At 38.3% G+C, this 13,669-nt stretch overlaps 1 protein-coding gene across 1 annotated transcript in view; it reads right to left on the minus strand.

The window, feature by feature from the left end:
* filip1l (filamin A interacting protein 1-like) overlaps positions 1–3,703 on the minus strand; it is a 60,072-nt gene extending 56,369 nt beyond the window's left edge. The window contains exons 1-3 of the mRNA XM_015395288.1: positions 3,382–3,703; positions 1,196–1,369; positions 890–1,068 (exon numbers count right to left, since the gene is read on the minus strand). Of these exons, the coding sequence (XP_015250774.1) occupies positions 890–1,068; positions 1,196–1,369; positions 3,382–3,696 (668 nt within the window). The 5' untranslated portion in view covers positions 3,697–3,703. The remainder of the gene's footprint in view (positions 1–889; positions 1,069–1,195; positions 1,370–3,381) is intronic.
* Positions 3,704–13,669: the final 9,966 nt, after the last annotated feature.

A 13,669-nucleotide genomic window follows, 5' to 3' on the forward strand; every position in this document is an offset into this window, starting at 1 on the left:
AATGAAGCAAGCAGCAAAAAAAACATTGCAATTTATGGCTCCTCATTATTGTTCCAGACCACTTGTTCCAGTCTCAAAAGCTTCTTTTTTTATCAAAGCATTTTTCAACACTTTTTATCTGAAATGCAGCTTTTTAAAAATTTCCGTTTATAAAATTCTTTTTTTTTTTTTTTATTTCCATTCACAAAACATGTTATGGGTTGTTACAATAATAGAAAATAAATGCACTCCACAAAGAAATGTCTTTATATCATTTCACCTTCTCACACTCTCATCACGTTTGGCCAATGCCGGAAATTTTCACAACATCCCTTCACCAAAATCGTGAGCTGATATTGCTAAAAATAACATGTTGAAAGTCGTATAGTTAGTGTTGCTAAACCTAACATGCTACCTTTGAAAGCTACAATGATAATATACATTATTTATAGCTGTGAACTGGTGGGACACTTTCACTCTCTGACATTAGCTCTAAGTGTTGGAAATATATGTATCTATTAGCAGTGCATTTTAACTTTACCATTCTATTTTCTGTGATTAGTTTGCTGCGGGTTTTATGTCAGCATAATTGATTGTGTTTGCAGTTATCTGTGTATTTGTTGTGCATTTATGCACTTCAGTGCGTTTGTACCTCTGAACCATCTCATCATAGAGAAAAGAGCGGAAGTTCACATCTCAAACTGCTTTAAAACAACATCAAATCTCTCATACAAAAGTAACCTTGAATCATGTCACAGATGACAGATATATGGCAGCAACAAGAATCATGCTTCAACTATAATTGTGGCTACGGCTGGATGCTAAGCTGGAAGACTAAGTCCATACTTTGCATGGGTCAGCTTTTCATATTGCAACTGCCTTTGAAAATACTCCAGAGTTTCTCACTGACCTCTCCCGCTCCTGCTCGAGCAGGTTGGTGAACTCGTCGCTCTTCCTCATAAACTCTCCGTGGTTCCTCTTCTCATCCTCCAGCTTATACAGAGCCTGTTTGTGTGCCTGCTCCACCATTAGCAGCTGCTCAAGCATCCGCCTGTGGGTCTCCCTCTGTTTCTCCACTAACTTATCCAGCTGTTTCAAGAGCAAACAGAAAACATCTTTTTCTTCAGTTATTTGACAGTTATTTAACGGCCAGTATTGTTAGAGTACTGTTTCGTGCATGGATTTTTTTGTGTGTTTGACTGAGAACTGCCATTACCTCTACCATTGGTTTCTCATAGATGTCTTCCTGGAAAACATCAGACTTTCCCTGGATGGCGTCTCTCTGCAGGGCCTGTAGAACCTTCTGTGGTGTGACAAACCCATATTTGGCTTCCAAAAGCGCCAAATCAATTTTCTCTGCCTTTAGCACTGTGATCACCTCATCCCTGGCCTGTGAACAGAGAGAGAGTGATTGTGGTTGAACTGACCTTCGCCAAAACGGATGAAGATGTACAATTACTGACAAAAAGAGTCAGATATGCTCATTATTGGCATGAATCTTGGATTAAGTTGGGACTGTTAATGATGCATTTGATGCGCTCTTTATCTAAGGTGACGTAGTTCTAAACAAATTGCTTTAATTATTTTGAACAGTTGCTGGTGCAGCTTGTAGCACTGTTGGCTGGGAGGTCTCTGGTTTGATTCCTGGCCTAGAGCCTTTCTGCATGAAGTTTGGATGTTCTCCCTGTGCATCCTTGGATTTTCTGGGTTACTTCCACAGTCCAAAAACATGTCTGTTAGATAAATTGGTGTCTCTAAATTGTCCTTAGTGTTGTGTGCATGTGGTTTTATGTCTCTGCAATGACCTGTGACAGACTACTAACCTTTCCAAGGGTGTACCCTGCCTTTTGCCCATTGATATCTTGAGATAGTCACTGACCCTACTGACCCTGATGGATAAGCATAAGATGGATTGAAGGATCTGAACGGAGTCGTCATTAAACATTTATTCTCAATATTATTGAATAATATCACAGTTTATCAATTTCTCTGCCATAGACCAGTTTTTTGAATGATTGAAACTTAATATCTGACCCCTTTTCTAACCACAAAGATAGAGCTCAATCAAATAGACCAAAGAAAACATGTCATTAAGTTTCAACACGTGCAGAGGACAGGCATGTGTACAGGTAGATCACTGATGGCTGGTGAGTCACCCACCTTTTTGATTTGGATGAGAAAAGTGCACTTTCCAATTCATTTACCCATTGTTCAATCCTATATATGCGGTAATAGGGATACATTTGAAAGGTGATCTACAGTCTTTAAGAGTTGCCATAAACAGAACATTAAGACAGCTTCATGGTCAAAGTACTGTACACCCACAGACGAACAAGGGGGTGTGACTGAGGGAAACCGCCACCCGGGTTTATTGATGGGAATAACAACTTATCTTTGGAAAAACATCAAACCCTGACCAAACAGACAGGAAATGCCAGTGTTTGGAATAACAAACCTTTTTTGGGGGTGAGATTAACCACTGTAATTTACTCTGTGAAGTTTGACTTATTTAAATAATTTTATTATGAACAAAAACAAAAAAATCTAAATAAAAAATATTTACAGGAACATTTCAAGCTTGTGTGTCAGGTTCACTGTCCACCTCCAGCAGTCTATGGACCTGATATTCAGAAGCAGGTGGAAACATGTTTGTTCATGCAGAACCTACCTTTAAAGGTAGGTTCTGCATGAACCTTCATTTTTCTTTTAAAGCCAGTCACAACTGCCAGTGTCACTCTAAAACTGCTCATTTTAATGAGCGACCCAAGTCTCTTTGCACCTCCTAATATTTGAGCAATAACAAAATATGGAAAAGTTTGCTCATAGACGTAAATCAGCTAACATTTAAAATGTTTGATGTGTAAAGATCTAGGTCCCCCCCCTAAACACCAGGTGTCATCCAGACATTGGTTTTGAGGCTAAATCTGGTTCGTCATAGCCTTGATTTAGTCCAGATATAGTCACTGAAAATTGGGCTGTGTTTGTTCATTCTGATTTTGTAAGTTATCATATGATTTGTTAGTCCAATTATAGACATTTAACAGATATTGCAAACCCAGTTTTCAACGTCTTTCAATGATCTAAAATTTACAGCTTTTCACCTTTCATTTTTCAACCAAATGTAGACATTGTTTGGGTGTAAATCATGTCTTCTTTTCAACCAATTTTCGTTTGGTAGGCGCTTTAACTCTTAACTGGAATCCACCAGTCAATTCCTGGATCTGATGGAGGAATGACAGAAAGCAAGTTCAGCTGTTTGCTGTCTGTTGACATTGGCTGTCTGTAACCATTGCCCACTAAGCCAGCAAGTTTGGCTCTTGCATCCAACTGGGGTCAGTGCCATGGCTGCAGGACACTTGGCTTAGAATAAACTGGCAGCATTACTGGCAATGTTTGGATTACCTGTAGCTCTCCTTCCAGCAAGCTTAGGAGAAAGACGAGGTCATCCCTGGAAAGGTCCCTGCCCTTCTCCCGTCGCCCTCCTTTTGCAGCACTGCTGACAGTGGTTCTTCCACCAGTGCTGCAGCTGTTTTTGGCCACTTTGTGGATCCGCTCAATGGTGCCAGTGTCGTCTGGTGAGTCTCGGCGTCGACTGTGTCGTTCTGTTCTTCCCAAAGGTCCATCTCGCTCTGGAGATCGCTTGCGTGTGTCCATGTTGTGCTGCTGTGGCGATTTGGCTTTTGCTACATCCTCTAGACTGTTGCTGCGGGAGCGCATGTTCTTCCACCCTGTTGATCAATCCAGAGTCCAAAGATTATATTTCTGGTATTAAAAATATATAGTGCATTTTTTTTTCCCAGCTTTTATTTTCATTACACTGTCACAAGTACCAAGCAACGAAACAACTCTCTGCATTTAACGCATCCCCGAGGGCGAGTAGTGGGCTGCCATTGTGTGGCGCCCAGGGAGCAGTGTGGGGTTAAGGGTCTTTGCTGTGGGAAACCAAAGTTTCAGTCTGTGGGAGTGGGGCTTGAACTCAGAACCTCTGGATTCCAAGCTCTATGCCCTAACCAGCAATCTGCCCACATTTGAAACCATATATAAAACCATTGGTCAATCTGCATTTGAAAAAATAATATATTACGTAAAAAATATTTTATTTCTCAACAGTAAAAATTTACAAAATATAAATATTTTAGTATTCCTGACCAAAAGAAAAGTCTCAAATGTCAAAGAAAAATATGCGGTAAGTGCATTTTTACTAAAGTTTATCTAACTGTTAGTTGTTGGGGTAATTTATTAAAAGTCATACCTATTGTCTGACTACAGTAATTATTATCTACAATTTCTTCATTGTTATTTTTTAATTAGGTTTGATATAACTCAGAAAAAAAAGTGTTTAAAGCCCTCATTTAAAGCAGGCAGATGGAATTGGACTCTAATGCGCCTTTTCAGTAAAAGGGTTAACATCAGTATAGATGTTTTATGGGCTATAAATAAAAACTCATTGGCTTGTTTTTTAGTTTGGAGAATACAAGAACAATGGACTACATTAAATCAGGCTGAGGCAAACAGATAAACTTCATAAGCTCTTCTCTCTCAGGGAAAGGAAACCATAAGCTGCTTTGCCAAGTCATTTATTACTTCACACTGAGCTAAGGTAAACATATCCAGGAGATAGAGTGAAAAGAAGGCATGCATAGACTCATTTCTGCATGGAATAATCTGCCTAAAAGCATTACATCATCATCATTGCTATCATCTATCAAGCAACATGAAAATGTTTTGCTAAATCATTTAGCTCAAAAGTAACTGTTTTATTTAAAGTGCAATCTATGATTAATATAACCATGAAAGATTTTCATGAAATAAAAAGGATGGACAAACTCTGTTTACTGAGGAACAGAACGGTGAGTGTCCAGCCTCTGTGTGAGGCCCTTTGACAGTTTATGAGTTAGAAAGATGGCTGGCTGATTGCTGTGTGCACACTCTCGGCAAGGCGCCACATGATTCTGGGCTGAGGTAATTCCCTGCTGTCTAAGACAGGCTCCGCTTTGGATTACTCACAGATCTGGGCTGCAGACAATAGACAGAACTCCTCAACATGTGTAAGTCCTAAGAGTCATCAGAGTCAAACGAATGATGCAAAAAAAGAAAAAACAAGCAGATGTTCCCTCTGACACAACAACACCTTCAGTGCCATATGAAGCAAGAATGTGCAGAAATCCTGCAACAAATCGGGGGTCACAGATGTAGGCCCTCTGGGATCCCTACATGTGTAAGTCTCACATATCTGTAAAATTTCCAAGATGGATCAGAAATGCATCACATAGCTCATAAAGAAGGTTCACAGGACGGATGTGGAGATTGGTCCAGGTCAGTCCCCCTGCAGGGGTGGCAGGATCTTGAATAATTTCTTTTTGAGGTCAGGGCAGTATTTCTGCTGTCCTAGGGTCCTGATTTTGGCCAGCATTGTTATTATTATTATTACTTTAAGAGAATGTGAAAAGAAAAATGACAGAAACTGGAATTCCTGCCAGCTGCACTGATTTCTGTTCCTGGAAAAGAAACCAGAAAAAATGAGGAAATTATGTTTCACTTTGTCTGTATTTAGATTCTATATTTCATACAGACACTTTCCCTTTAAAGCTTTGAATTAACTAGACATCTAAATTACACATAATACCCTAACAGTATTAGATAACTGTCATTAACATAAAACTTTTTCTTTTATTCTTAAGAAAATCTCGATTCTGATAGAATTTGATTCAACAGAGAAAAATTGGTTACCTTTTGTGAAATATTATCATCTATTAGCAATCTGCTAACCCACAATATCACACCAAGAAATTCCAAATCAAAATAATCATGAGGTGGAAAAAACTGTTTTTAAGAAACATAATGATAGCTGAGGTTTAGAAAGAACATCTTCATATTGAGATTAAAAACAATATATGTGTAGGGTGTGTTATGGCCATATTCTTAGTGTTATGAGCTTATCCCTGAAATCAGGCGACATTTGCTAGCATTAGTGAAGACCTGTAACTCTAACAAAATAACTTTAGATCTAGATTTAAAGATTTCCTCTTTCAAAGTAATATACAAATATTGACATAAAGGCCCATTGTTCTCAGTCTCTGTTCAACATGGGAAAGGCAAGAGGGCATATTAATTGCTGCTTTCTATTAGCCAATACATAGCTACTTGCATAAAGACACATATTAAAAGTCAGATCAAAATGCAATGCTTAAAATAACTGAATCTTAACCTTCTTTGGTCTGACATGTCTTCCTCACTTGTCTTTCCAAATTTCTTGGTTCTCTTAAAAACTGGCACAACCTATGCAGTTAATGCAAGCCTTTAATCTCTGCTAATTAGTCACCTTTGGAGCAGTGTTTATCAGAGTTTTTCTCTATCAATGAGGTTTTATATGGTGTTTGCATTTATGAAGTTGGTTTGAGAGCCTAGTTAAGGAACAATATGCAGAGATGATCTTTTATCAGCTCAACCAGACGTCTTTCAGGCTCTGCTGCTCAGGATCTAAACATCGACAAAAACTCCATTGGTGAAAAAAAGGGATTGCAGATCATGAGTAATCACCCCCAGCTGAAAAATAAATGTGTTTTAAAGCATGTGTCATCAAACCTCCAATATTCATTCATAATAAAAACAGTTTCCAACACCTCATTTTATAGAGATCTTCAGTGATGTTCATTTAAAATGGCTACATAAAAAGAGCTCTGTTGAGGATCTTATCAGCATACCAGGTCTTAGTGAAGCGGAGGCCTGCAGATCCATGGGAGTTTGTTTCTTGTGCTGAAATAAAGTTACTGGTCTATTTTTTGACTGGGGAACGGACCTTTATCAGGTTAGGTCCACTCTAGCCTGGCTTTAAGGCATGCCTGCACATATACAGGTGGGGATGTCTTATCCTGAATAGGATCTCACAAAATGTCCTTGAAATTGATGGAAATTCAAAAAAAAATGTTTTGATTGGCACTGATATTAAAGGTATAGTGGCGGATGTTCCCTTTACCGGGTGGATTATCAAAATAAGTGGTCCTCCTAATTCATCCTCCATTATTCTGGTGATATGTTTAGATAAGGCTGTCCTACGAGCTTGTCCCCATTTACACTTAGCAGTCTGACATAGTGGAAAAAATTGCAAATCTTCTTTTGGAAAGTAAGCTTGTATGAGTGATGCAAGCAGCAACTTTTGAACACAGGAAGAGAAAATGGGCTCGTGCATGCTCTTGCACCAGTTTAATAGGCATTCTGTCTCGGGAGCGGGTACAGGGTTGTGCATGTGCATTGTTTTTTTAAGAGGGTGGGTCTTTTCAAAAATTTGCGAAAATCCTCCACTATACCTTTAAAACAGGTGAAGTTGCATTAAAATTAAATGGTAGGTTAAACAGTTTTCTTGAAGAATACGACACTATAACAAATGTTTACTTTTCTATCATGGATATTAAATATTTATGGATGCCCCTGTAAGGCGACTATGAGCCGCAATGTGTATCATCATAACCGCTGTAAGGCAACTATAAGCTGCTATATGCAGCTGACTAAATAAATACAGGACCAAATAACTACTTCTTTGCCAAACAATGTTTTAATTTCTTTGGAAGGCTTTTCATCAAACCTTACTGCACAAACAAACACCTTATAAAACATTTTTTCCAGATGAAGTCACAGTGTTACACAGATGTCAACCTTTATCCATCCTGTTTGTACCTGCCGTTTTCCCTGCAATAATTATTTATCATGGGTTTTCATCTGCTTAGGACTTTACAATAACAGCATGAATTAGTGTGTGACGTGTAGAAAACTGTCCAAATATGACTTAACTGTGCTTTCAACTCTCACTTAATCCCCTCCAACCAGTTTCTGAGTACCTTGAATAAACTCTGATCGCATTTTATTGTGAGCAGGAATCCGTGCCAAGAGATGACGTTATAGAGAACAGGTACTCTGATCTTACACAACACATTTGGCTGCTCATTTCATGAAAACCCAACACCGAAAAGAGTCTGTCAAGCAAAACCAGGATTAAGCACAAAGGTAGAATTAATAATAATAGCTGATGGAGTTGTGCAAGAGTTCAAGACCTGTACCAGCTGGTCATGTCTGAAAGTAGTTTCAATTTGACTTGTCCTTTACATGATTTTCTTGCTGCTTTTATAACTTCTTTTTTGTGGCTTTGATTTTACAAACTACTCATTTTAAAGTCTAGCAATAAGAGCTATATGTTAACTTTAGAGACATATTGTGGCTTATGTTAAAACATAGACTCTAATGACAGCTTTAAGCAGTAATTTTTTTCTGTGGACGCACAAACAACATGTCCTGCTGCTGTGCAGCACATACCGCTAACAGCTGCTATTTGTAGCAAAATATATCAAGATTTTGTCAGGATAAAATGCTGCTTTGTAATGCAGCAGCATTAAAGTCAGCATTGAAAGAAATGTATATTTTATAATAGTCACACATACTCCACTGAATGTGTGCAAACTATAGGCCAGGGGAACTTGTAGGTACAATGTTAGACTTTATTTTTTGTTTAATTCATATTAAATTACCATTTCCACCACCCATACTCCTGGGCCTGTCAGGTTGCTTTTTCATCCCAAGGTTGGGTCCTTTACCAGAGGCCTGGGATCATGAGGGTTATTCTCAGCTGTCCCTAGAAATGTGCATTTCTGGATAGAGATGGAGATCTTTGATGTTTCTCCATGTATTTTCTCAGGTGTGCTCCAATGTCCACCAGCACTACTTTTGTCTTCAGCTTCCAGGTTCTCTCTAGTTCTTCCCAGGGGCCTTGGTATTTCTCCAATTTCTCATTATCTTTTTTCATGAGGTTTCCATTATTGGGATGGCCACATCGATCACTACAGCCATCCTCTCCTGCTGATCAATCACAATGTCCTAGTGGAGTTTTCTCCAAGGGAAGGCTATAACTTCAAAATTGACATATACCAAAAACTAATCAAATTATTTAAAAAAATCTGAATAGTGCTTTAGTCATAATTGTCATAATCCATGCTGGGTCAGATCGTGATGTTTGAAAAAGGATGCAGGGAAAGCAGAATAAAGTGATAGCCTCGCTACATGCAGTTATCCAAGCATTGTTATTACAGAAATATATAAACCTGTCAATCAGCCAGACTTTATAACAGATGACTGTGACGTCAGCGCTGTGGCGGGAGGTGGTGTGCAAATAAAGTTGCTTTAAGCCCCAGAAGAAAAAAGTGGTTCTCCTAACTGTCAATCATTCTGGTGATAAGTTTTTTATATAAGGTCGTCCTATGTGCTCATCCCATTAGCTATGTTTTTCTGCGCATGCACACTTTCAGGTGTATATTTGTGGTCAGCTACGCTTTCAGTCATTGAAGCTCACCTTTATCACTGCAATTCTGTGAAAATGGCAGAGGTTCGTAAATGAAAAAGTATCTACAAAGTGTACAAGAAGAAAAAGGCCTCAGAAGAGGCAGATATATCCCGCTATACTTTGCGCAGTGGTCCGCTGTCGTCATAGGCTGTCGCTACCCAACTGCGGTGACTAATAAAAAAGATGCCGCAGGAACTGCGTGGTAGAGGATGAGTTATGTGACCAACAGGGAGCAAAAAGTAGTGATCATCTGTCTTAATGCTAATTTAACTGAGTTCACTATAAAGTCCACTATATACTGTAGTCCCCGCTCTATATAGTGATTGAGGAATATAGGTGTGAGGGCGGACGATCGGGCACAGTAAGCTTGTATGAGCTACAGTATGAGAACAGCAACTTTTAAAGTGGAACACCGTTTTTTTTTTTTTACATTGGCCCCTTCATTTTACTTTATTACATCATGTTCTACTCACCCATATTAGTTTTGTGCCATATGGAGCTGTTCTGAAGATATCCGGTTTTGTAATATCCAAGTAACATCTTCCTAGTTTTCATATGGGCAACGAGTTGAAGGCACAAACTAAACTGTTCATAATTTATTTTTTATGGTATGCCAGCATTCATAACATGTAGGCGAATCACTGTCTCCCAGACATCTAGGTTATATTTTTTATATATATATTTTTTTTTTAACGAAGCGGAGTGTGTATGACGTCATCCAGGTTACCATTCATTCATCCTGTCAACTAAACTGCTGCTAGTTTTACTCACATGCCTGGAAGATGTCTAGTGCTGCTACCACAGATGACCTAGCTCTCAAAATGGAATTGAACGATTCAGATCAGCTAGCCAAATGAATAGAAGCGGTAGAGCGTAGCCGCCTGTGGCCCGGACAACATAGACCTCTCAGCTCTCAAGACTTCCTGCCTACAAGCATGTCTTCCAGCTCCATGAAATCCACCTCAATGTTCTGTAAACCCATGGAACACAATTAATTTCTCAAGTATGGAAACACTTTAGATATTTCATGGCCTTCTTAACCAAGAAGGCCATTCTGGAAACAGTATTTGCCGTGAATTGTGTATGCTCACAATTCCCATGTTTATTCTGTAAGTGGTTTTTCCCTATTCGAGATCTTGCTAGGTTACAAATCTCCCATTTTCAGATGAGAAAGACATCAGAGTTATCTCTGTCCATCGCCATATCCGCCGCTGTCATAGGGTCTGGACTAACACTGTTGCCACACTTCTTCGCACCGCTGCTCAAAACAAGAGGTTCGCTGACAGAAGACATATCCCTGCACCTCAGTACTGTATACCCTCGGATAACAGGTTTTGCTTTCCTCCAAAGATATTGCACTCAAATCCATGTCTGAGAAACCAGATATATTGGCCCCTTCAGGGTAAAACTGTGATCAGCCCTACTACTGTTTGTCTTGAGTTTCCATCTAGTCTGAGTTCACCCCACGTATCATGTCTCCCAGATCAAGCTGGTCAATTTCAGCCCCTGGTAAATGGTCCAATATGAAATGACAATTGTCTCTCCCTCATGGTCAGAATAACATTTGTTATCCAGAGTTAGTTTGCACCTTTTTCTCAATTTGCAGCTATTTTGGCTACTTATAGCACATTTTCCTTCATACATTTCTTGCGTTGTAGGTTGTAGGTTTTTTTGTATCTGCAGTGCATATGCACTTTGCTGCTCTCTACGGTATACTCTGCTTTTTGTAGCATTTCTCTTTTGTAATGTATGTCAATTACATATCTTTTGTGTATATATATATATATATATATATATATATATATATATATATATATATATATATATATATATATATATATATATATACATGCAGTAATCATCACACATGTTCCTGTCATTGTATCGGTACATTATACAACCAATATAGCTGCTTAGGGTCTATTTAGAGGCTCATTTGTTTTATTAACTGTTATTTATGAAATGAAATAGCTAAAGCAACATCCTGCAAAGAAAATTTCTATACACCAAGACAGAGTTGTAGTTGTTATCATAAGTAATATTTTTCTGAAGAAAAACAAAGTATCATTTCCTTGTCTCCCTCTTCCCTGAGGTCCCTCCCTTACCTTGTCCTCACATTAAGCATTCAGTTAATTTCTGAAGCCAAAAGCAAAGCTGTTACTGGAAACATTTGGCATTTTGGCTCATCTAGCAGAGACCACCTAGTGTTCTCCTGCAAGCTACCAGGTCAAATAGCTCATTTCTTCAAATGGTTTTTATTCAGCAAGCTCGCCAAGCAAGTCCGCCAGACGGCGTCTAGTGAAGCCCTCGTAAACTCTGATTATAATGACCATCATGCATTTTTTTTTATCATGCACCTGAGCTCTTCAACAAGTTTATTATTTTACCGATTCTCAGTTACTGCTGGGAGTCACAAATTTAACTTGCACCACATCATCACTCACAGAAAAGTCCACCAGATATCACCTTATCCATGTTAACATTCCTTCATGTAAACTAAAGCTTCACCGATTAGAGCTGATTAGATGTCCATTGCTTGCTATGGTTAAATGTTATGCCACCCGTTACTCTCCATATGCATAAAATGCACTCAGCAGCTTTGCAGGGCAAGCTAGTAGAAATACAAAGAACATATGCATGCATGTACAGCTCCACAGACGCAACTCAAATTAGAGTAAATTCCTGTGGTCTGACATCATACTGCTGTCAATATGATTGAGGGTACCAGAAACTCAGATCAAAGAGGGAATTGGGGAACGGGAGGAGAAGGAAGGAAGAGACTGAGGAGATGCTTTTTATGCTTAGGTGGATTTTCTGTCAATTTGCAGCTCAGTACACAAAGTTTCAACTAAATCTGCACTTTTAATAATTTAAAGAGGGCAACTTTTTGTTGAGTTTCCATAAGAGTGAGATTTTTGGGGTGGTTAGAGTGGTTTCTGTTTTTTTTTTCTGTAACATGTTTGGAATTCCATTGGGTCCCAGTCAGACTAACAAAAAATTTGAAAAACAAACTTTTGAGCATACGTCAACTGTCTCAAATTTATGTCTTAAGTTTATGTTTTTTGTGATTTTTGTAGATTTTGAATTGTATTTGGAGGGTAGCGGGGTTTTTTTTATCATTTGTTCTTAAGTGCCTGCATTCATTTAGTTTCAAATCCATTCATCAAAGACTTGTTTTCCAGACCATTCTTTTTTTTGTTTAACAAAAAATGTTTATAAAACATCATTTGTTTCCGAAAGGTCAAGAAAACAAGTTTTTGTTGTAACAACCAGTTGCAACGTCAGCTGGGGTAAGATACACACTATGGAAAGAGTTCATATAACACTAGTTCCGAGTGGGACGAAATGTACTCAGATTGGTCTTAATGTAACACTTTAAGTGTTATATTAAGTATAACTTTAACACTGAAAAAATTTATAAATTTTTCAAGTTATTTTAAATTTTTCTACTCTTTTTCACATTTAGTTTTTCTCACTTTCTTTAAATCTTTTGTTTTTCACTGATTAAATTTTTTCCAAATGTCTCCTTTTCAGATTAAGTTTTACTAATTGCTGTCCTTTCAAACTGAGTTTTAAAGATTACATTGTGTTTAAAGTACAGAGAATCTTCACTTGCACAATAAAAACTGTTGTTGTAAACCAAACTGTCCAGCAACCAAAACAAATACATATGTACTTCTCCAAAGGAAAGTGCGACACCACAATTGAAGAGAATGTGATTTGAAAAAGCATAATCTAAAAAAAAAGGTATTTGAAAAATAGAATTTCAAAACATAAAATCTGTTTTTTTTTTTTTAAAACAACCGAAACTACTCTGTTTACATTCGATAAACATGGCACAAAACTGGTAAGAGGAATTCGGACAGATAAAAGAGCAAAACAATAAAGCAAAGTGACTAAGCGCTGGCTCTCTTCCATGGTGCTCTCCATTGTTTACTTTCCTGATTTTTGTCGTAGTACTGGTGACAGCATCAACGTTAACCCAGCTTGTTTAATGTCACCAGACACATAGCAGTGGGGGGATTAAGATCTGACTTTGTTTGCCAATAGGAAGGGAGCCAAATGCTGATTCTTTGCGGATCGACCGAGGTTTGAAAAACATGCGTTAACCCAGTATTTTTTGTAGGAAATAGGCTATAGTCCACTTTTCAGGATAGGAATGCCTAGTTCATGCAGGTGGATAATCGTGTACATTTTTTCCCTTCAAAGACACCAAATCTTATGAGGCAATCCAACTGTGTGTGGTGGGTTAAGATGTATCCTGTCTGTTTGGAAGGACATCAGAATGTTTTAGTGTTCCCTGAGTGCACACAGGATGCAACCAGCTGACTAAGCTGTCTAACTAAAGGGGAGTGTTGGCTG

The sequence above is a fragment of the Cyprinodon variegatus genome, unplaced genomic scaffold, assembly GCF_000732505.1.
Source record: "Cyprinodon variegatus isolate N-32 unplaced genomic scaffold, C_variegatus-1.0 Scaffold734, whole genome shotgun sequence".
NCBI classification, from domain to species: domain Eukaryota; kingdom Metazoa; phylum Chordata; class Actinopteri; order Cyprinodontiformes; family Cyprinodontidae; genus Cyprinodon; species Cyprinodon variegatus.